This window comes from Phyllostomus discolor, chromosome X (genome assembly GCF_004126475.2).
Source record: "Phyllostomus discolor isolate MPI-MPIP mPhyDis1 chromosome X, mPhyDis1.pri.v3, whole genome shotgun sequence".
Taxonomy (NCBI): domain Eukaryota; kingdom Metazoa; phylum Chordata; class Mammalia; order Chiroptera; family Phyllostomidae; genus Phyllostomus; species Phyllostomus discolor.
The window spans coordinates 104,010,329-104,033,631 of NC_050198.1; the positions used below are offsets into that span (position 1 = coordinate 104,010,329).

The 23,303-nt window shown below is 41.3% G+C and overlaps 1 protein-coding gene and 1 long non-coding RNA gene across 2 annotated transcripts in view; one reads left to right on the forward strand and one right to left on the reverse strand.

The window, feature by feature from the left end:
* CHM (CHM Rab escort protein) overlaps positions 1 to 22,807 on the reverse strand; it is a 142,675-nt gene extending 119,868 nt beyond the window's left edge. The window contains exon 1 of the mRNA XM_028523188.2: positions 22,737 to 22,807. Coding sequence (XP_028378989.1) covers positions 22,737 to 22,785 — 49 coding nt within the window. The 5' untranslated portion in view covers positions 22,786 to 22,807. The remainder of the gene's footprint in view (positions 1 to 22,736) is intronic.
* LOC118498552 lies at positions 2,598 to 3,683 on the forward strand. The gene is made up of 2 exons (XR_004901041.1): positions 2,598 to 2,911; positions 3,370 to 3,683. It is a non-coding gene; the product is annotated as an uncharacterized LOC118498552 (long non-coding RNA).
* Positions 22,808 to 23,303: the final 496 nt, after the last annotated feature.

A 23,303-nucleotide genomic window follows, 5' to 3' on the forward strand; every position in this document is an offset into this window, starting at 1 on the left:
GAATGACTTTAGAATTTTAAAAAGTCAAGTGTTTATCCAGCTGCTGTGGCTCAGTGGATTGAGTGCTGGCCTGCAAACCAAAGGGTCACCGGTTCGATTCCCTGGCCCAGGTTGCATGCCGGGTCCCCAGTAGGGAGCGTACAAGGCAACCACACATGGATGTTTCTCTCCCTCTCTTTCTCCCTTCCCTCCCCTCTCTCTCAAAATACAGAAATAAAATCTTTTTTAAAAACCAGGTGTTCAGCTACATCAACTACTTAATACTTTATATGTTGTAACTTAGACTTTTCCATAATTTCTTATCCTAAGATCATACCACTCCAATAGAGAATAGAGAATAAATTTTCCTGTCAGTCACACTAACAAAGCATGTTTTGAAAGCTTAGTACAATTCTATAGTTCTACTACTGACTTTTTCGCTGCGATGAAAACACCCTGATCCTCTTGAATTTTTGCCGAGCAGAAGAGAAATAGCACCATTCTTTTGGCAAGGAATTAAACTATGCACCATGAATCAAGGATTTCAAGAAAATGGAACGGTTGTCTTCTTTATGTGAAAAGAAATATGCATATGGAAGCAACTGACATAGTCAATCTCAGGTTAAAAACATGATAAACACCAGCTCCAGCTGCATTCACAAAAGGCTAGAGTTCCCAGTGGTGAGTATTTTGTGGCTATTGCTTGGTTTTGAAAAGAAGGTCTACTCACATGTACTGTATACGGCCATTAAACATCAGCTACTAGAAATAAATAAGTCATCATAAAGTTTCAACTTGGAGCCCTGGCTGGTGGGGCTCAGGGGTTCAAGTGCCAGCCTGCAAACCAAAGGGTTTGCCAGTTCAATTCCCAGTGAGGGCACATGTCTGGGTTGTAGGCCAGGTCCCTGTTGGGGGCAACCACACATTGATGTTTCTCTCCCTCTCCTCCTCCCTCCCTTCCTCTAACAAAATAAATAAATAAAATATTTTTAAAAAATCTTCCATTTTCCATTATTTTAAAAAAACTTCAACTTTGAATATAATTCAAAGGAAAAACAGTGAAAATGTGTGGTGTTCAAGGAAACAGGACAGAGAAAGGCAAGTTTTCAACAGTTAAGGATACTTCTTCATACAGTTATAATTCTATTGCTCTAATGTCTTTTTATTTTGACTATCTGGACTTTTGACACCTAAAGAGATAACTTCTTATTAATGAAAAGCAGTCACTAAGGTACTTGAAAAATTGCTGTACAGCCTAATTAAAAAGGACAACAGCACAGAAGTATTCAGAAAGCAGAATTAGTATGTTCGGGTGTATAATAATGAGAGCACTAATAATACACTACCAAACATTAATTAGCACAAGGCTTTTACGGTTCACAATGTGTATTCACACACATCATCTCATTTATTCATCATTATAACCCTGGAAGGCAGGCAGTATTATCCATGTGAGAAATGGGATGAGAAAGGTTAAATAACTAGCCAAAGATCAAGTAATTCAGTAATTTGGTATCTCCAATTCAAACTGCCACAGTAAATTCATTCTCTCCCACTTGGACACGAGTCTGAGAATGAAGATTTAAGGACAGATGGCAACGCAGCGCAATGCATATGGCCTCAGACCTAGACTCGAATCTTCGTTTTGCTGCCTACGTAGCTGTGTGTCCTCAGACAAATCACTTGACCTCTCTGAGCCTTTGTTTCTTCATCAATGAGAGTACCACCATTCACCTCATAGAATTATTCAGTCATTATTGTATCAGAATTATTCAGGGTACGTGCTCTGTAAGCACTATCTACCTTTATTATTGTTCAGAAAGATATTTTTTAAAGGTTCTATTTATTTATTTTTAGAGCGAGAAGGGAGGGAGATAGAGAGAGAGAGAGAGACATCCATGTACGGTTGCTGGGGGCCATGGCCTGCAACCCAGGCATGTACCCTGACTGGGAATCAAACCTGCGACACTTTGGTTCGCAGCCCGCGCTCCATCCACTGAGCTACGCCAGCCAGGGGCTGAAAGATATTTGTAAATGACTCCATTTCATCTAAATCCCACTCTCCACGCCTGTTTTTACCAGATGCGCACTCCAATGGCAAACAAGAATAAAATCACTGTCCTCTCTCTGGCCCACATTAGCTGTTACTTTGTGTAGGCACAGACACGTGTGGTGAGCACGTGGTTACTTGCACGGCTGGGACCTGCGCTGTCAGAGAGGTCCGTTCTCTGCTGACAGAGCAAAGCCAAGAGCGGTTTCAGTATGCAACATGACTGGAGGCCCAATTACATAAAACCAAAATGACTATCATTTGTGTTTTCCATCAGTACGTCCATCCAGGCATCCCACAAGTCTGCAACATGGACAGGCTGTTCCTATGACACACAGGCCTGTTAGCTTCATGCTTAGAAAGATTCAAATAACAGTCTAATAATGCAGGTAGGAATATCTTCCTGGCCACGATTTCGTATTTCTTTCCACCCATTTCATAAACCCTCAGTTCTTGAAGCGAGGAGGCACATGGCTGTTTCTCTGTGACTATTTTTTGAAGGAAAGAAAAGGAGAAAGGGAAAATGGGGAGTGGCGAGATTGGGGGAGAGAGATGGAGCAGACTGTGACAGGTGGTTAAAAAAAAAAAAACAACTAAGATTATGGCAATTCCTAGCCTAAAAGAGCTCCGAGTATAAAGAACACAAATATGAATTAAAATAATCAATGTAATTAAAACTGTTATAGAAACACAATGGACAGAAACAGTCCTTCTGTAGACGGGCCTCATGGAAAACTCCAGAAAGCAGTGGACACCAGGTGGGTGCTTCAGGATCTATACCAACCCAACTGGAGAGTGTCAAAGAAGGAAAATGGAGAAGGAAAAAGGAAAGTGGAAGGGACTACTCCTGTGTTAAAGGGTGAAAGAAGAGGGAACCAAAAGGTGATGTTTAACTAAAACACCAATCCAAAAGAACCTATGCACCCCAATGTTCATAGCAGCACAATTCACAATAGCTAGATGCTGGAAGCAACCTAGATGCCCATCAGTCAATGAGTGGGTCAAAAAACTGTGGTCCATTCACACAATGGAATTCTGTGCAGCAGAAAGAAAGAAGGAGCTCCTACCCTTTGCGACAGCAAAACAAAGAAACAAGCAAAATATAAGCAAAGACACTGAAATAGAGAACAGGCTGACAATGACCAGAGGGAGAGGGGAGGGAATTTCAGGGGGGAATGGGAAGGGTTCACAGGAACAAATTTAAAGGACACATGGACAAAAACTAGGGGTGGGGGGTGATGAGGGGGAAGAGGGGAGGGTTGGGTGGGTGGGCTGGGATGGGAGTAAAAGGGAGAAAACTGTACTTGAACAATCATTAAAATAAAATTTTTTAAAAAAAGGTGATGTTTAAAAACAGTGGTTGGACACACTTATTCAACACAGTTGTTGGAAGTGTTGGCCACAACAATCAGACAAGAAGAAATAAAAAGCATCCACAATGGAAAGGAGAAAGGAAATCTGTCACTGTTCACAGATGACATGCAGCTGTACACAGAAAACCCTACACACTCCACCCAAAACTACCAGATCTAATACAAGAACTCTGCAAAGTAGCATAATCTTGACATTAATACCCAGCAATTAGTGGAACTGTTATACATCAATAATGAGCTACCAGAAAGAGAAACTAAGAAACCAATTCCATTTGCTATTGTATCAACAACTAAAAAAAGATACCTGGGAATACATTTACCCAATGACGTAAACCACCTGTAAAACAAATGCTGACTAGGATAAGGAGAAAAGGGCACCCTCATGCACTGTGGGTGGGAATGCAGACTGGTACAGCCACGGTGGAAAGCAGTGTGGAATGTCCTTTAAAATTTAAAAATGGAACTCCTGTTTGACCTAGTGATTCCAACTCTGAGAATATATCCAAAGCATCCTGAAACACCAATACAAAAAAAAAAAAAAAATACAAGGTCTGTCCAGAAGGTATCCAGCCACGTACTATGAAAAATAGGGACATTTACTGAAGAAGATACAAGACACAAGAAACACTGTACACAGGACAATGACGCCTCAGTCCCCTTCCGAGTAGGCACCTAGGGACCTCACACAGGTCTCCCAATTGTCATCAGCTGCCCCTGTCGAGTTTTCCTGAATCTTATCAATAGTTCTGAAATCTCTCCCCTTTCAAAGGTGAATTTCAGTTTGGGGAAAATCCAGAAGTCACTGGGCGCCAAATCTGGGTTGTAGGGGGGCTGAGTCACCTGGGGGATGTGATGTTTTGCCAAAAATCTCTGCACAACACATGGTGTATGAGCAGGGTTGTCATGATGAGGCTGCCAATCACCAGTTGTCCATAGCTGCGACCTTCTGAATCATCCGAATCGTTTCCCCTGAGGAATGTTCAAGCTTCACACAAAATTGGATGCAGATTCATTGCTCTACTTGCTCAGTCATTTTGAGTGTGACGGCCACACAGTACACACACTCACTCAATGTTGTCTACCACCCCCACTGAATAGTACAGTGAAGTCGTCATTGTTCACACATTGGCATTCCAGTCCTCTCTCCTTGGCTGGCAGCTACATCAATGTCGTGCAAACCATTCTTGTTATATGAATGATGGCTGGACTTGTACTGGACAGACCTCGTATATGCACCCCTATGCTTACAGCAGCACAATGTACAACAGCCAAGATTTGGAAACAGCCCACCTGGCCCACCAGTAGGTGAGTGCATACAAAACCTGTGGTACATGCACACAATGGAATACTCGGTGGCTATAAGAAAGGAAGGAAATCTTACCCTTTGCGACAACATGGATGGACCTGGAGAATATTACGCTCAGTGAAATAAGCCTGTCAGTGAAGGATGAATACCACATAGTCTCACTCATATGTAGAATCTAGTGAGCATCATAACCTGAAGAACAACATAGAAACAGATGCATGGACGCGTGGAACAGGCTGACGGCTGCAGGAAAGGAGGCCATGGAGAGGGAGAAAGATGGTGAGGGGACTAACCAATGAACACTTATGTGCAACCCTTGGACATGAACGACAAAATATGGGGACTGACTTAGGGAGTGGCGTGGGTGGGGCTGGGTGGAGGTAAGGAAAGTAAGAAAAAGCCAGAACAACTGTAACAGCATAAACAATAAAAATAAATAATTTTTTTTTTGAAAAACAGTTGTTGAAGCCCAACTGTGGAGCAACGGGATGTCTTGAAACAGTTTTCGCCAGAAGAGCAGCACTGTCAAACCAATTTTTCAGAAAAGCAATTCTTTTCGCAGGATGAAGGATGAACTTGTATTACGTTTGAGCTTTAAATGTCAGGGTTAGCCCTGGCGGGTGTGACTCAGTGACTGGAGCTCAGGCCTGCAAACCAAAAGGTCACCGATTCGATTCCCAGTCAGGGCACATGCCTGGGTTGCAGGTCCCCAGGTGGGGGTGTGTGGGAGGCAACCGATCCATGTATCTCTCACACACTGATGTTTCTCTCCCACTCTTCTCCCTCCCTTCCCCTCTCTCTGAAAATAAAGAAATAAAATCTTAAAAAAAAATAAATGTCAGAGTTTCTTTTTTCATTCTTGTTTAGAAACAAAGTTAATATACTTAAACTTTGTGGTCCTATCGATAATTAAGGAAAAGGGGTAAAATAACTGCTTGTTTTTTTTTTTAAATGGGTATATATAAGCCAGTTTAATAGCATTTAAACTGATTTCAGTTTTCTTTAACAGTCTAATAGCATTTGACTAATTTCAAAATAAAACCATTGTGAACACTTGTCACCATAAAAAGTTAACTACTTCACAATCATCACTCAAATCCACCTACCATTCTTGTGAGGGCATTTATAGGAAACATATATAGGCTTGGAATGAACTATATACTCTCTCCCACTAGGAAAAGCCATGCGTGAGTTAGAAGCAGATAACCTACATCAGGGTCAAATCACACAGTCTTACACTGGAAATGCACTGTGTAATGTGTGAGTAATATGGGGTCAGTCGTACATCTCGTAGAGGTGTAGGGAGGAACAGGTACACAATGTTATAAAACACCTTACACAGTGCCTTGTAGCACGTCACTAACATTCCATAAATATCAGTTCCATTGCATTCTCTTCCTACTCCAATAGGATTAGTTATTTCAAGGAAAGAAATTATCACTTGTTTACTATTTACTGAAATTATCATCAAAGATCTAACAACAAATTTAAATACTACCTCAAAGATCTAACAAATTTAAATACTACAGGTCTTTTCTCTATGTACCCTATAGAAGTTCATCAAATACTTAATATCATTTACACATTTCACAATAAGTGGGATTATGAAATATGTTAGTGAAGCTGTAGCAAATAAGTCTACCAAAGGATTATAGGAAAAATGCAGGATTCTGATGCAAGACCAACAATTTTTAGGGGCATGTCATTTTTATAAAACACAGGTAAATAGTAAGTATTAAATTAGCATTTCCTAACAGTTTGTACTGGGGGAAATTGAGGTGTTACTTCCTGCCCTTCTCAGATGAGGGTCCGTTATATACTTGGCAGCTAGAAAAAAAAAATGTTAGAATCTTCCAGAATGTTATATGATCCTATAAGAATTGAACATGTATAGTCCCAACTTTCTGCAATTTTCCAAAGCTGTCTAAATAAAACACGGATGTAAAATCAGGACCAAAAAGGAATGATATTAACATTTTCAAGAACATTAACCTAAAACATTTTATAAGAATGAAAATGCATTCATTTTTCAAAATCCCCTTGTAATCCAAATTCTTAATGTTAAACCTCATCATTTACAACTACACCATTTAGGTCAGTTCTCTATAATCTATACTTAAAACTGTATTAGTATCTGGAATTGATTTTTCCTAACACTGTACTTATGTAAGATAAACATAAAATAAAGTACTTACACCACTCCCGGCATATCGAACAATAAATAATAGATTCCCCTGACAGGGCTTTGATGATCTGGCAAAGCCTGAGTGCTTTCAGCCCAAATCATATGAAACCATAAATCACTCTTTATTTTATAGAACATTTCAAAATGGAGTCTTGCTTTCTACCTTGAAAAGTCATTTCATGGGTTATTTATAACTAGCGAAGACCAGAATGGAAAGAAAATTACAGAGAACTAGAAAATTTACTGTGACTTTTTTTTAATAAAGAACAACTTCTTTCTTTAGGGGAAAAAAATAGAATTACTAGCAAGGAAAAATGCCAGTACAACAAGCTCTTAAAGAGCCACACCCTTTAATTACTTAAACAACACTCTTTGCTACCATCCTTAACAAACCATAAACCGCATTAGGTAGAGAACTGACTAGAATGAGCAATGTAAAGCTATATACTTAGCTCATGCCACAGCCACTCCAAAAAAACAACATCAGAAAATGAGGCAGAAACTGAATTCCTACCCAGATGCAAATAGGTTTGTCTATTCCTATCAAATTGTAAATGAAAAATTTAGATCTTATATTTACTTTTTAGTGATTACCTTAAAAAGAAAAAAAAAACTGCCAGTGAACAGCCTAGGGGACTACCAAGACATACAGATAAAAATACTGGTTTTAAATTGACAATTATTTTAATTCACTTTGACCAACAAAAACAAACATATTAGTGAATGTAGTGATTTAATACCTATGGACTTCTTCCTCATAGAAAATACTGTTATTAATATCTATGGAATTTTTGGAACTTTTGAAAATATACTACTGTTAAAATATTTACTAGCAAACTTCATGTTAATATTTTTTAATTTATTTTTATTTTTAGTTGAAAGTATGCTATTATTAAAATATTTACTAGCAAACTTCATGTTAATATTTTTTTAATTTATTTTTATTTTTAGAGAGGGAAGGGAGGGAGAAAGAGAGAGAGAGAAACATCCATGTGTGGTTGCTGGGGGCCGTGGCCTGCAACCCAGGCATGTGCCCTGACTGGGAATCGAACCTGCGATGCTTTGGTTCCCAGCCCGCGCTCAATCCACTGAGCTAGACCAGCCAGGCCATGTTAATACTTTTAAATGTATATAATGTGAGCTTTTAGGAGGGTCTAATAACAAGAACACTATTTTAAGATTCAGGGTACTGAACTAAGTGTCAGGAAAACTGGATTCTTGTTTTCAGGTTTACACTAAATAGCTGAACAGTCAAACTCTCTGAAACTCAGCTTCCTTGTCGATATCCTTATAGATAAAATGAAGGCCTTGAAATCAGTGACCCATGAGGTCTGTTACAAGTTCTCAAAGGCAAAGGTGAATGCCAAATCAAAACTTGGTTTCCGTTCTGGGGCAAATGACAAGACTGAGGGAGGGGTCCAAGCTGGCCACGTAGGAAGTCCCTGACCCCAACTCCTCCGCACTGACACCCCAAGCATACACATAGAGCAATCCGCGCTAAAGAAGAATGGAGGGCTGATTAAACAGCTTCTACACAATAAATGATACAGGGACCACGGAGCTAAGGACAGGAGACACGGAGACACGGTGATGCAGTGGCCTGCAGCAGGAAGGGATACCCCTGAGGGCTCCATGCACAAAGAAATCCACTGACTCGCCCTGCGTGGCCTGCCAAACCTCAGGGCCTGGTGGATCTCTCTCTAGAATCAGAGGTACCTGCAGATGCCCGTTTGGGGTTTTTTGTTTGTTTTGCATGGTCCCTCCACCTTAAGAGCACAGGTGGGAGCACTGGCCCAGGCACTGTCACATGCCTTCAAAGGACCCCCAGCACAGTCCGAGCACTCTGATGAACACCCGCCAGACTACACCTGCACCATCTCCAGCTGGCCCTACCAGACGGCCCCCGCATGGCACCATGGGAGCCCTGGGTCATGCTCACTTAAGCCATGGAGGCAAGAGAAAGAAATAAAAGGCATCTAAACTAGAAAGGAGTAAGTAAAACTGTCAGTAGTTGCAGATGACATTACCAGATGCAGCAACCCCCAAGGACTCCATAAAAAACTTTCAGAATAAATGAATTCAGTCAAGTCACAAGACACAAAATTAAAATACAGAAATCAGAGTATTTCTATATATTAATAACAAGCTTATTAATATATAAGGGCAAAATTAAGAAAACAAATCATTTACAATTGGGTTGCAATTGGGTTGCATTTACACTGAGAGGGCAAAATTAAGAAAACAAATCATTTACAATTGCATCAAAATGAATACAATATCTAGGAATAAATTTAACCAAGGAGGTAGAAGACCTATACTCTGAAAATTATAAGTTACCGATGAAAGAAATTGAAGAGATACAAATAAATGGAATATATACCTACCAAGCTCATAGACTACAAGAATTAATATTGTTAAATGTCTGTAATACGCAAAGCAATCTACAGATTCAATGCAATGCCTATCAAAATGCCAATGGCATTTTTCACAGAACTAAAACAAAGAATTCTAAAATTGGTGTGGAACCACAAAAGGCCTCAGCCAAAGAAATCTTGAAGAGGAACAAAGCTGGAGATTTCCAATTCCTTGGTTTATAACTACACTACAAGGCTACAGTACTCAAAACGGTATGGTGCTGATACAAAAACAGACATATATATATCAATGAAATAAAACAGAGAGCACAGAAATAAACCCACATATGGATAACTTGCTTCACTAAAAATGAGCAATGCAAAAGGAACTTGGCTGAATCCCATTTGTTGTACAGAAAGAAAGAAAAAAAAAAACAGAAAAGGGAGTGAACTAAACCAAGAAGACATGCTTGCGAATCAGATGAAAACCACAATCTAATTATTAGATTAGCTAAAAGAAATTAAGAAGCCCCGGCCGGTAATTTAGTTGGTTAGAGCATCCTTCCAATACGCCAAGGTTGAAGGTTTGATCCTGGGTCAGGGCATATACAAGAACCAACTAAATAAATGCATGAATAAGTGGAACAACAAATCAGTGTTTCTCTCTCCCCCACCCCCCAACTCTTTCTCTCTCTAAAATCAATAAATAAAAACTTTTGAAAAAGTTAAGGAAATGATAGAAGCTTTGAAAGAGCTACATGAATCAGAATGAGAAAACGTCAAAATTGTGATTAGATAATAGGGACATTTGAAAGAAGGGTGAAATGACTCAAGGAGAAATTAAAGAAAAATCATTTCAGAAATGTAAACTAGAGGGAACACTGCAGCAAGCCCACACCATGGATAAATGCCTTATGCAAAACTTAAAATGCAAACAAGGGCATGAAGTTATGTCTTCAAATGGCAGCCATTAACTTTGAGATATTCAAGTATTTACAGATTGAATGATATATCTGAGATTTTACCCAAATCAAGAAAACTGTATCAACTCAAACTGTTGCAATGAAAGTTTTATTAAGTAATGACCTATGCCATGCCAGGAAATACCGTATTTTGCCATGCATAATGTGCTCCCACATTTTTATGCACATTATACAGAGGATTATTATTATGCCCATGGTATGTAATCATTATACCCATGTATTATGTGCATCCTTATATTTCCCTCAAAAATTTGTGCAAAAAAGTGTGCATTATACATGGCAAAATATGGTCTGTTACAAAAAAACAGACTTATACACCAACCTGAGGCAATGGAATTCGACACAAGCTTGTACATACCAGCTGTGAAGAGTATTGTGGTAGGGAAGACTGTGGAAAGTTAAATATGGTCCATTTGCTATATGAGATAAAAATACACCAGAATAATAGAAAAGTGAAGATTATTCGCTGAAAAAAGTTGCACAACAGTGTGCACAGACTGATCATATTTTGTCATGAAGGTGTATGCTTATAGCATCATGTATGTCCTGAGGCGGGGCTTGAAAATCTGAAAAGGCAAGGGCAAATAAATAGAATTACTTTGGTCAATAGGCATAACCTACTAAAGTGGAAATGTGTGTGTGTGTGTGTGTGTGTGTGTGTAAGGGAAGTAGAGCTATATGCATCCGTACAAATACATGCATACACAAGCATAAACCAGATCAACAAAAGCAACACAAATAATACAGAGTAGAATTCCCAAAGTTCGACAAGCGTTAAAAACAGATAAAGTTAACAATGTACTGATTACAGATACATAAACATGTGAAAAATACACTTTAAAAAAACAAGGGAATGATTAGTACAATTTACCATAATGGCTACATCAGTGGGAAAAGAAGGGGAGACGGTGGACAGTGGTCACCCAAGGAGATTCTAAGGTGACGTTGCTTTCCTTTAGCTGGACCACACATACATGCCATTCACTTTATTATCGTTCACTGAAATAAATAAAGCACATACCCTCGTATATGTACACACATATTTCATCTGTATTTATGACTGTTTATAATAAAAAAGAAAGCTGTGGACCAGATCCCGGGCCACATGATAAAAACTGCCTCCTCCACAGTTCACGCAGCCTCCTGTGAGACGTTAGGGCTCTTTAATATACAACACTTATTATTTCCATGAAAATGAAAATTGTTTTCCAATTTTACTATAGTTTTGTAATATATATAAATATCAACTGGGAACTGATAGTGATTTTTAGTCTATTTTACTTCCAAAACCATGTGCATGCCAAGCAAGCACAGCCTAACTTTCCAGTTAAAAGAATGCGCTGAAACCGATAGCAGATAATTCCGCATGAGTAATGTAGCATCCAGCACACGCGAGAACCAATATCAGAGGCTTTGAGGGTATCAAAGATGTTACTTTATTGGCCAAGTTTCACCTGCGCAGGGGCGAACTCTCCAAGTGTCCAGCGACACAGTGCCCACAAGGAGCTGCAAACGAGAGCCGCGCCGAGCGCTTACAACTACGTTCTTATATAGGGGCGGGCAAGCAAGCGTTATACAGAAGCAGACGTGGCAGTTAGCAATTCGCTTACAGAGACCGTGCGCGGGAATTTCAAACCAAGCATTCTTGCCTAAGGCGGGAAGGCAGGCTGTTTGTTCATTAGCCTAGTCATCTCCTGGCTCTAGCTACCTAGTTTTCTATTTTCTCATTAAAAACTACAAAGCACTGCTTATCTAGCCTACCCAGGGGAGAGCGTCTGCTCGACACGGGATGTTTGCTTACCTGCCCTGTGTCTCCCTTATCATTTCCTTTTAGCTACAATGTGTTTCTTGTCTATTAGAGGAAATTTAGTTCTTAATTTCCTTATTCCCAACAAGTAACAGATTCATTCCATGGCATTTGAAATGTTTCAGAGAATGTGATGGTGAGCGGCCATATCTGACTCTAATGGCTACAGCCTGGGCTATGCAAAACATCCTGAGAGCACTGGAGAACAGGAGGAGAGGACACAAGGCACAGGAAAGGAGAATGATGCTGCAGAAGGAACTCTGCTTAGAGATGCAGCTATCTCTAAGGAACTGCCTCAAGCTTCTGATTTATAGGGAAGGGAAAGCCTCTCCCAGAGTGTTCTCCAGAGTAGGGTAACTCCCTCTACCTTTCCAGGTACTGAGAGCAGAAAACAGGTGCTCTTCCGTCAATAAATACCGAAGAATTGCAAAGCAGTTTTCCTAACAGCAAAATCTTTAGGCTTTCTTTAGCTCCTTCAGCATTCTTACATGGATAAAGGAAAGTTTCATACTGTGTCTCCCCAAATAAGATACATTTGTTAAAAACCTAAATTTGAGCCCCGGCTGGCGTAGCTCAGTGGATTGAGCGTGGGCTGTGAACCAAAGTGTCGCAGGTTTGATTCCCAGTCAGGGTACATGCCTGGGTTGCAGGCCATGGCCCTCAGCAACCACACATTGATGTTTCTCTCTCTCTCTCTCTTTCTCCCTTCCCTCTCTAAAAATGAGTGAATAAAATCTTTTTTAAAAACCCCTAAATTTGTTCAAAACCTTTAGGTAAAACAAATGACACATAATGCAAGCTACTGAACAAAACAGGATAAAAGAAAAAATAGAAAACCTGTGAACCACCAAACAACAAAAAAAAAAAAAGAGAGAGAAATAGTGGTAACGGGCACACAAAGATCTTTCCCCGCCCTGACCAGTGTGGCTCCGTTAGTTGGGTGCCATCCTGCAAAGTGAAAGGTTGCAGGGTCAACTACCAGTCAGGGCAGATGCCTGGGTTGCAGGTTCGATCCCCAGTTGGGTGCACGTACAGGAGACAATCAATCAACGTTTCTCTCTCACATCAAATTTTCTCTCCCTCTCCCTCTCTCTCTCTCTTCCCTGCTACCCCCTCTCAACCAACCAATTAATCAATCAATCAATGTATGAATGAATGCATGGTCTTCCCCACCAAGCTGCCAAAGGGCAGAGGAAGAAGAAGATGACTCAGACACCTGAGCCTTCCTAGGGCTCTCCATAGAAAAAGCATGACTTCTTCCTGGGACGTACCGCTGTCTGGTATGATGAGCCATAAATATCAAGTACATTTTCTGAGCACCCACTAAGCATCTGAGCACCCACTAAGCATTTCACAGGAATTTTTGCATGGAATCACTATTCAGAGATAAGAACATTGAAACTTGGGACACAAAAGAACACGGAGACATGGCTGATTCAGTCCCAGTCTGTCTGCCTTCCGAGCTACAATATCGATCCCTGTGTTATGCTGTGGAAATGGCATACATGCATGTCAAAACAGAATATAAGGACAGTATAGCATTTGTAAAGCTAAACGACTTTTGAAATACCACTTTCGGGCCCTGGCTGGCGTGGCTCAGTGGACTGAGCGCGGGCTGTGAACCAAAGTGTCGCAGGTTCTATTCCCAGTCAGGGCACATGCCTGGGTTGCAGGCCATGACCCCCAGCAACCGCACATTGATGTTTCTCTCTCTCCCTCTTTCTCCCTCCCTTTCCTCTCTAAAAATAAATAAACAAAATCTTTTAAAAAAAGAAATACCACTTTCATTCCTAGACTGTAAAATAGTTTGCCCCTGACAATAACTCCCAAATGTGTATGTATCAGGAATATCCAACCTTTTGGCATCTCTGGGCCACACTGGAAGAAGACTTGGCCAAGGCTGGTGTGGCTCAGTGGGTTGAGTGCAGGCCTGAGAACCAAAGGGTCGCCAGTTCGATTCCCAGTCGGGGCACATGCCTGGGTTGTGGGCCAGGTCCCCAATAGGGGGCATGTGAGGGGCAACCACACAGTGATGTTTCTCTCCCTCTCTCTCTCCCTCCTTTACCCTCTGTTTAAAAATAAATTTTAAAAATCGTTTTTAAAAAACAGTTGTCTTGGGCCACATATTAAATACACTGCAACATATAATCACACAAAAATCTCATAATGTTCTATGTAAATTTACCATTTTGTGTTGGGCTGCACTGACAGCCACCCTGGACCGCATGCGGACTGTGAGCCCCAGGTTGGACATCCCTGGCCAATAGATGATTGATAGACAGACAGACAGACAGACAGAGGAAGAGGGGTGTGTACTACAGAAGAAAATGCAGGAGAGTTCCTGTCCCATGATCTACATACAGATCCCAGCTCTGGCTGTGTGACCTGAAGCAAGTGGCTGTCAACTTCTCTGGCCACAGACACCATCTCATTCAACCTTAAGGACGGCCATGTGACTTATCTCTTTTCTTCTGGCTATTCCTATATCTGTTTTACACGTAAGGAAACTCGGTAGGGTGAAATAAGGTGCCCAAGGTTTCAGAACAGTAAGTGGCAAAGCCAGCGCTCAAGGCTGTCTGTAACGCCTGGTTCGGTGTTCTGCCCACCATTTCCCACGGCAGCTCCTAAAACCTGGTGTGTCCCTCAGGCACACTTACAGCTGTCAGGATGCTGGTTGAAAGCATATAAAGGGACTATAAGGGGACTAAATGGTAATCGAAAAAACACAATAAAATTATTTTAAAAATTTTTTTAAATTTTTAAAAGCCTAAAGAGGCAGGAGCCTCACCCTGTTCTGATGTTTCTTCCTCTTCCTATAATCACTCCTTCTTCTTACAGATCTTACTGATTTTAACCAAGGAGGTCAAAGGCCTGTACTCAGAAACTATAGGACACTGAAGGAAAAAAAACTGAGGAAGATACAAATAAATGGAAGCCTATACCACGTTCATAGATTGGAAGAATTAACATCATTAAAATGCCCACATGACCCAAAGTGGTGTACAGATTCAACAAAATTCCTGTTAAGACAGCAACGGCATTTCTCATATGTCTAGAAAAAATATTCCAAAAATGTATATGGAACCACAAAAAAACCTGAAGAGCCACAGCAACCTTTAGACAGAACAAAGTAGGAGGGATCACAATGTCCCAAACTAAATTACAAGGCCACAGTAATCAGAACAGCTTGGTACCGGCATAAGAACAGACACACAGGACAATGGAAAAGAATAGAGCCCAGAAATAAACCCAAGTCTCTATGATCAATTAATATTGGACAAAGGAGACAAGAGCATAAAATGGGATAAAAATAGCCTCTTCAATATATAGTGTTGGGAGATCTGGACTGGTACGTGCAAAAAAAAAATGAAACTCAACCATTATTTTATACTATACACCAGAGTAAACTTCAAAAGGATAAAAGACTTTAATATAAGTTGTGACACCATAAAAGTCCTAGAGGAAAACATAGGCAGTAAAATTTTGTATACCTCACATAGCTGTATACTTGTTGATATATCTTCCAGGGCAAGGGAAATAAAAGAAAAAACTAAACAAATGGGATTACATCCAACTAAAAAGCTTCTGCACAGCTAAAGAAACCATCGCCAAAACAAGAAGGGAACCAAATGTACAGGAAAACATACTTTCCAATGATACTTTAGACAAGGGTTTAATCTCCAAAATACATAAAGAACTTAAATGACTCAACACCAAAAAGACAAATAATCCTATTTAAAAAATGGGCAAAGGAGGATAGAAAGATGACCAACAGATATATGAAAAGATGCTCAACACCATTAATCATCAGAGAGATGCAAATTAAAACCACAATGAGATATCATTGCACATCTGTCAAAACAGCCACCATCAATTAAGTCAACAAACAAGTGCTGGCGAGGTTGTGGGGAAAAGAGAACCCTACCCAGTACACTGTTGGTGGGAATCCAGACTGGGGCAGCCACTGTAGGAAACAGTATGGAATTTTCTCAGAAAACTAAAAATGGAGCTTCCTTTTAACCCAGTGATTCCACTGCTGGGAATATATCTGAAAAATCACGAAACACCAATTCAAAAGAACCTATGCACCCCAATGTTCATAGCAGCACAATTTACAATAGCCAAGAGTTGGAAGCAACCTAAGTGCCCATCAGTCAATGAGTGGATCAAACAACTGTGGTCCATTTACACAATGGAATACTACACAGCAGAGAAAAGGGAGTTACTACCCTTCACGCCAGCATGGATGGAACTAGAAAGCATTATGCTGAGTGAGATAAGCCAGATGGCGAAAGACAAATACCATATGGTCTCACTTAAAAGAGGAATCTAATAAACAAACTATGCTAATGAGCAAAAGAGAACCAGAGGCATAGAATCATGGAGCAGACTGAAAGCTGATAGTGGGGAGGGTGGAGGTGGGGATTGGCTGAAAGAAGGGGAAGGGATTAGTCAAAGAACACACTCGAAGGATCCATGGGCATGGACAACAGTGAGGGGACCGATTATGCAAATGGAAAGCAGGCTTGGCAGAGGGGGGCAAACAGGGAAAACGTAGGACAACTGTAACAGCATAAACAATAAAATAAAAAAGAAATCAAAAAAGGAACCTTATAAAGGCAATAAGAACATTTGCAATTCAAGGGGAATGTTTATGCAAAGCTTAGAAACTGCCCGGAGCGCTCCACAGAAGCCTGGGAATGCGCCTGCCATCCTTTGTGGGAAATCGGTCCTGCTACTCCCGCAGCACCGCATAGTGGGTACTTTTGAGAAAGTTCTTTTTTTTTAAGATTTTTTTTATTTATTTATTTTTTAGAGAGGGAAGGGAGGAAGATACAGATAGAGATAGAGAGATAGAGAGAAATCTCAATGTACGGTTGCTGGGGGTTATGGCCTGCAACCCAGGCATGTGCCCTGGCTAGGAATCGAACCTGGGACACTTTGGTTCCCAGCCCGAGCTCAATCCACTGAGCTACACCAGCCAGGGCTTTGAGAAAGTTCTTTGTGAACTTTTTACGTTATCAGTATAGTCTCGTATGGTTGTTTGAAAGTAAGAAATGATAAATATGGAAAGGCGGCAGGTAGAGCGTTATTAATTGACAACAGTTATTTACCCTGGCAGCAGGCTCTAATGGAAACCAGCCTGGGAGTCGGGAGTCCTAAATCTATTACTGTCTTACCCTGTGACCTTGGGCATGGGGGGCACTGTCTCCAGATGGACCAGGTGATCTCTAAGGACTCCTTTCAGCTTTAGAAACTGTGCTTTAAGAAACAAAAGTAGCCCTGGCTTGCGTAGCTCAGTGGATTGAGTGCGGGCTGGGAACCAAAGTGTCACAGGTTCGATTCCCAGCCAGGGTACGTGCCTGGGTTGCAGGCCAGAACCCCCAGCAACCGCACATTGAATCTTTCTTTCTCTCTCTCCCCCTCCCTCCCTTCCCTCTCTAAAAATAAATAAATAAAATCTTAAAAAAAAAGGATTTTAAGAAACAAAAGTAATAAAAGCTTGTTTTAAAACACCAAACTGAACACACTATATGACATAAAAAGTGGAAGACCCCTCTTTCCCTATGCAATACACTCCCAAGGTGACGCTTGTTACCACTCTGTCCTTTTGTTGTTTTATGTCTATTTTAAATATATGCAGGTATATGCAAATATATCTATACAGGGTGAGGCAAAAGTAGGTTTACAGTTGTTCATATGGAAAATAATGTGGTAATTAATAAATAATGGAAAAATAAACTGGTTCACATAGTCACAACTGTAGGTACTTTTTGCCCCACCCTGTGTATAGACATGTGTATTTTACCATGATGTATTATACACGTATACACTGTTTCATAAAACTGTCCTCATCCTGACTACATGGTATATATTCTGATATATTCTATTCTACACCGTTTTTAATGCTGGAATTGATTTCATGACCCAAAAATAGATGGCCCCTTGCAATTTAAACAAATCTGCTGTAGACCACGGGTCCGTGGATGTTTGGAAATACAAGCAGAGGAGGTATGGCCATCCTGAAATGTTAGAACCACATGTTGGCTCCCTGGAAGAGGAGCAAATGACAAACATGTAAGGGAAATCACTTGGTACAGAATGTGGCAAAAACAGTTGCAATGACACCTCCCGCCACATTCCCACCCCCCCCAAACGTTTAAAGAAGTGTAGCTACTCCGCCCCCAACATAAGGACGCTACGGGCAATGAGCTGCTGGCCAAAGCTAATTCCCTTAACGTTTCTGATTCTTGACCAACACTGGGTAATAGAGCAGCGCCGCCAACATGATAAAAGCAGCTTCTCAGTTTCAAGAAAATGTTATTTTTTATGAGCCGCTTGGATAGACAATTTTGTCGAGTATATGAAACACCGATTTGACTTATTGTAAGAACTACACAGAATCTAGGCTTTTCCACAGAGCCATGATTATCCACACACGATCAATTTCAGAGCTGGTAGATGTATATCGTAGAAGTCACTAAGTCAAATGTCTCACTTTTGCAGATGAACAAAATGATGCCCCAAGCGGCTATGTAATTTGCCAAAAGCCAGTCAGGAAAGTCAAGTGAGCCCCATGGTGCCACGCTGCCACGTCCAGTGTTGTACTGCGCTGAGAACTATGTAGCAAGGTAGTCAGGATTTACAAGCAACACTACTTGTAATTTCCATGTGTGTTATTTTGGCTATCTCATTTCCTTCCCCATCATCTTTAGTGATACAATTCTTTTTTTAATTTACTAATTTATTTTTAGAGAGGGAAGGGAGGGAAATAGAGAGAGAGAGAGAGAGAGAGAGAGAGAAACATCAATGTGCGGTTGCTGGGGGTCATGGCCTGCAACCCAGGTATGTGCCCTGACTGGGAATCGAACCTGCGACACTTTGGTTCGCAGCCCGAGCTCAATCCACTGAGCTACACCAGCCAGGGCTAGTGATACAGTTCTTAAAAAGGATTTATGTGTTTGTGCTCTGCCAGAAAAAAATTAAGTTAGCCTACTCCGCAACCCATCTCAGGGGAAGAAATCCAAACTATTACGTGTGTGGTGTACTTTAGAAAGGAAAGGGATGCAGATGGAATCTCTGTGTCACCTTCAGAAAGCAAGACGGGCTCAATGAGAAGCCCTCATTGGCTTACGAGTATCTCTCAGGGTGTAACTGTCAGCAACCGCGGCGAGTTGCTTAGAACAGGCAACACAGTCAACTTGCACAAGGGCAGGGGTGGAGTTTTCAGTAAATGTGGGTTGAAAACACTGCAAATTGAATGTCTGTCACTACACTAAACGGCCCCAGGCCATTGTGCCGTTTGATGTTAGACTCTTCCCTCCCCCACAAGGATATGAACTGTCACTTATGTCTCACGACACCCCCCCCAAACACAGCTTTTGCAAAAGCTGGTGCCACTCCCTGTATCTTCCAGCAGGATGCTTCTAATACACTCCCGGGAGGCTAGAATTATCTCTAAAGTAAGAATGTACATGCCCTGCCCTGGCTGGCGTAGCTCAGTGGATTGAGCGCAGGCTGCAAACCAGGCATCGCAGGTTCGATTCCCAGCCAGGGCACATGCCTAGGTTGCAGGCCATGGCCACCAGCAACTGCACATGGATGTTTCTCTCTCTCTCTCTTTCTCTCTCCCTTCCCTCTCTAAGAATAAATAAATAAAATCTCAAAAAAAAATGCACATGGCCTAAGCGAGAGCCAGAGAGATTCCTACATAAGAAGCCTGTCGACATTACCACGTGGCTCTTGTGACTTCCATCTTGCCTGCTCTTCTGTTGAGTTGGCTCTGCTCCAGAGGGCAGATGACATTGGTTGCCAGATAAGTCACCTCCAGGGAGGCGTTAAGTCCCTGGGACAATTTTTTAACCAGAAACCAATGACGCTTCTCTACAATCCACAAAATTGTCATTCAAACGTCTTTTGAAATTGTGAAACATCTGAAAAGGACAACTGTGTACCCAAACTAAAGGCCACTTTCTAGACACTTATCACCTATCTATCTTTGTCCTCTCCCTTAAGACTCCAGTTGGTTGCCCTTCCTTATTTAACTTACTCTATATTTTCCATGGTTCAAGTATTTTATCTTATTCTTCTGCCTTTGGGTGTTACTGAGATATTTCCTGTATTTTGTAATCAGAAGGAAATGGGCTTCACTCAGAAAATACAGACGAAACTTTATTTTCCCATCTCTGCAAAACGTGATCTTAAGGAAAAACCTTTTAGTAAAAAAAAAAAAAAAGAAAAGAAATACAAATTAATCAACATCAAAGTTATTTAAAATATTTTTCATAGATGGTTTGACTTGATGCACCAACTGTCTGTTGATGACTTTTTAACTAGAACTAAATCTGCTGGGAAAAAATTACAATGTAATTTTTTATTTCCTCATGTTTCTGATACACTCATCAGCAATTCTGCTTTCGTCAGTAAAACTGAATCTATGAAACACTGCTTTTCTATGATTTACTCAAGCTTGGGCATTTAGTAAAGCAAAAATATTTGAATGGCTTTCAGCAAACGATTTCAGAGGAGAAATACTGCAAACACATTAAAAGTAATTCCAATTATCAGGAATGATTGCGATGACTGGGATCATGCTTTTGGGAAATAACTTTTATCCAGTGTTTCCACTTTGACATACCTCAAAGCAAAGGTTCAATTCATAAACTTAAGTGATGGGCTTGACGAAGTCAGAAATGTTCATCAAGTGATAATAAAAAACTTAACTTTTAAGATTAACTTCAAGTAAGTTCTTCCAAGATTTTGAGTAATAACATCACTCTCACTGAAATAAGTCAAAAATGCATCTTTTGCCTGATTTCAGATCCCTCCTGATGCGATCTCCTGGATTACTCACAGTATCTTCCTACGTCTATCGTAACATTCTCCAACACAAAGGAAGTCCATGTTATGAACTGAATCAGAAGGTAGAATATTTATTATAAGAATCAACAGTATTTAATAAGAATTAGCAATGTTATCAATTAATTTTGAAGCGAGATACGATATAAAATCACTTAATGATTCATTGAAATTTTTAAAACACCCAAGTTCCTTGGTAACAAAAGAGAAAGGCAAGTAGCATAGAATCAAAGTATAGTATCACAACTGCTCTAAAATGGGCATTGTTCTCAGCGTTAGGATAGACTGGAGAGAAAAAGTGAATAGTCTATTGGCTCCTTGCCACTACTGTTCATAGCAATTACAGCAAGGTTATCTGCAGCTCTGCAGTTTTGGGGATGGAAATCGACATGCCCTTAGTGTGCCGAGAACAATTCTCCAGGTGGAACTAGAATAAAAGAATTTTTGGTTAGGTAGCACCAGAAAGACTATGGAGTTTACCCTTCCTGTATTTCAAACCAGGAAACTGAGGCTCAGGGAGAGTAAGTGCCTAGCACTAGAAATTCACACAGCTAGTCAATAACCAGGTAAGGTCTAGATTCAAGTTTTGCCAATTATTTCTATTAATATGAGTGAAGTCTGAAGATCAGAACTACTGACTTGCCTTTGGAAATGTACCAGTTTTTTGTGATCTTCAGCAAATTGCAACCTGTCCAAACACCGTTTTCCTCTTCTGTCAAGTGTAGAGAACACCTACTCTAATGAGGTTGTTGGGAGGATTCCAGAGAGCCTGTCAAGTGCTCAGTACATCGGCTGGCAAATCATAAGCATTGGAAAATAGACAGCTATCCCTTTACTCTTGCCCTGGGAACATGGCTGCTCCCAGTGTTTGAAAAGACAAGAAACTGAATTCAATGACACACCCGACAAGGCCTCATCCACCAGAGCTTGTCTGGCCTACCACATTCTGCAGCCAGGAGAAAACCCCACCCAACTATCTACTTCGCCCGGTCTCAAAACGCTCCCTTCACACTGTTAAGGAAAACGAAATACCAGCTGCTGCCAGATGTCTTCTGCCGTGTGTTGTGCGTTGAGTTTGTCAACTAGAAATTGCAGGGGGGGTTTTGGCTCCCCCCAAAAGATGCAAAATAAACGGTGGGAAAACGAGAGGATGATAAGATCACACACCTGAACTGGATGGGAGTCACAGAAGGTTCTCCTCAACTCATGTATTGTGGCAGAAAGCAGAATGGTTTCTTACTGCACCATAAAGCAAGAATAATGGCTACCTCGGAAATCACAATCCCCCAGACTTAACACAATAGAAAAGAACCCGTTCCCTCGCCCTAGTTACGTTCAAACGAACACGGGTAAAAAACTGAGCATCTTTCTTTCAGACAACGGAGGACTCGGTTGCATCCGAGCTGCACTGCACCCCAGGATTAGCTCAACAGACGCAAAATTCCGATGCAATGGCGAGACAACGTGATGGGCAATATCACCTTGAAATCCACAAGGAGGGAAACGTGTCAAGCCCAAGGCGCCTCCATTGAGAAAAATCCCAACCCTCCGCGGTCAGGACGCTGCAAACCCACCTCCCTCTAAGGCAATGGCAGGGATCGCCCGCAGCAACCGACCTCAGCCTTCTGCATCGACCAGATCGACCCCCCACTCAAATGGCGCTGCACCCGAGCCCCTCCCCGGAGCTGCCAAACCCCGCGCTGCACCCTAAATTCGTCCCCGTCCTCCCTCCCGGGCTCAACCCCGGGAATCCCTCCCGCCAGCCCTCGCCACTGCCACCCAAGGTAGGAACCGACAGGCTCCCGATACTTTGTCCGGCAGGGACCGGAGCCACACATACCCGTCCCTATCACGATCACATCAAAGTCCGAAGGGAGATTGTCCGCCATCTTGACAGGAAACGTGTCACGTGACCGTGGGGCTGGTGGAAATGAGATCAAGTTCGGCATTGCCTCCCGTAGACACAGGAAAAGAAAGCAGTGCATTCTGGGTATTGCAGTTCTTGGGTGGCGGATGCCAGGAGGTGGCTACAGCTTTGTGTTGGAGATGATTGCATGCACGGGAAAAGCTCAATTCATTTCATTTTCCAGGCTGAGTGCAGGGGCGCGCTGAGCCTGGAGGTTTGGGGTGGAAAAAAGATGTCTATTTTTACTGCAATCGCTAGGGTGAATGTGGGAAGACCCATAACAATGGTGAAGCAACAATTATTAGGAGACGCAGAGCACAGACTGCAATGGGAGGTTGCTCTGTGAACAAAGGGAATTTTCATTCCATCCTGAAAACCGTTTTCCCCCAGTGTTTCTCACCACTGTTTTCAAACTATATGCTCTTTTTCATCTCTATGTCTCCCCCGTGAAAGCCCACTAAAACCTCTCCTTCTAAATTCTCTTCATCGCGTCTGTACTTC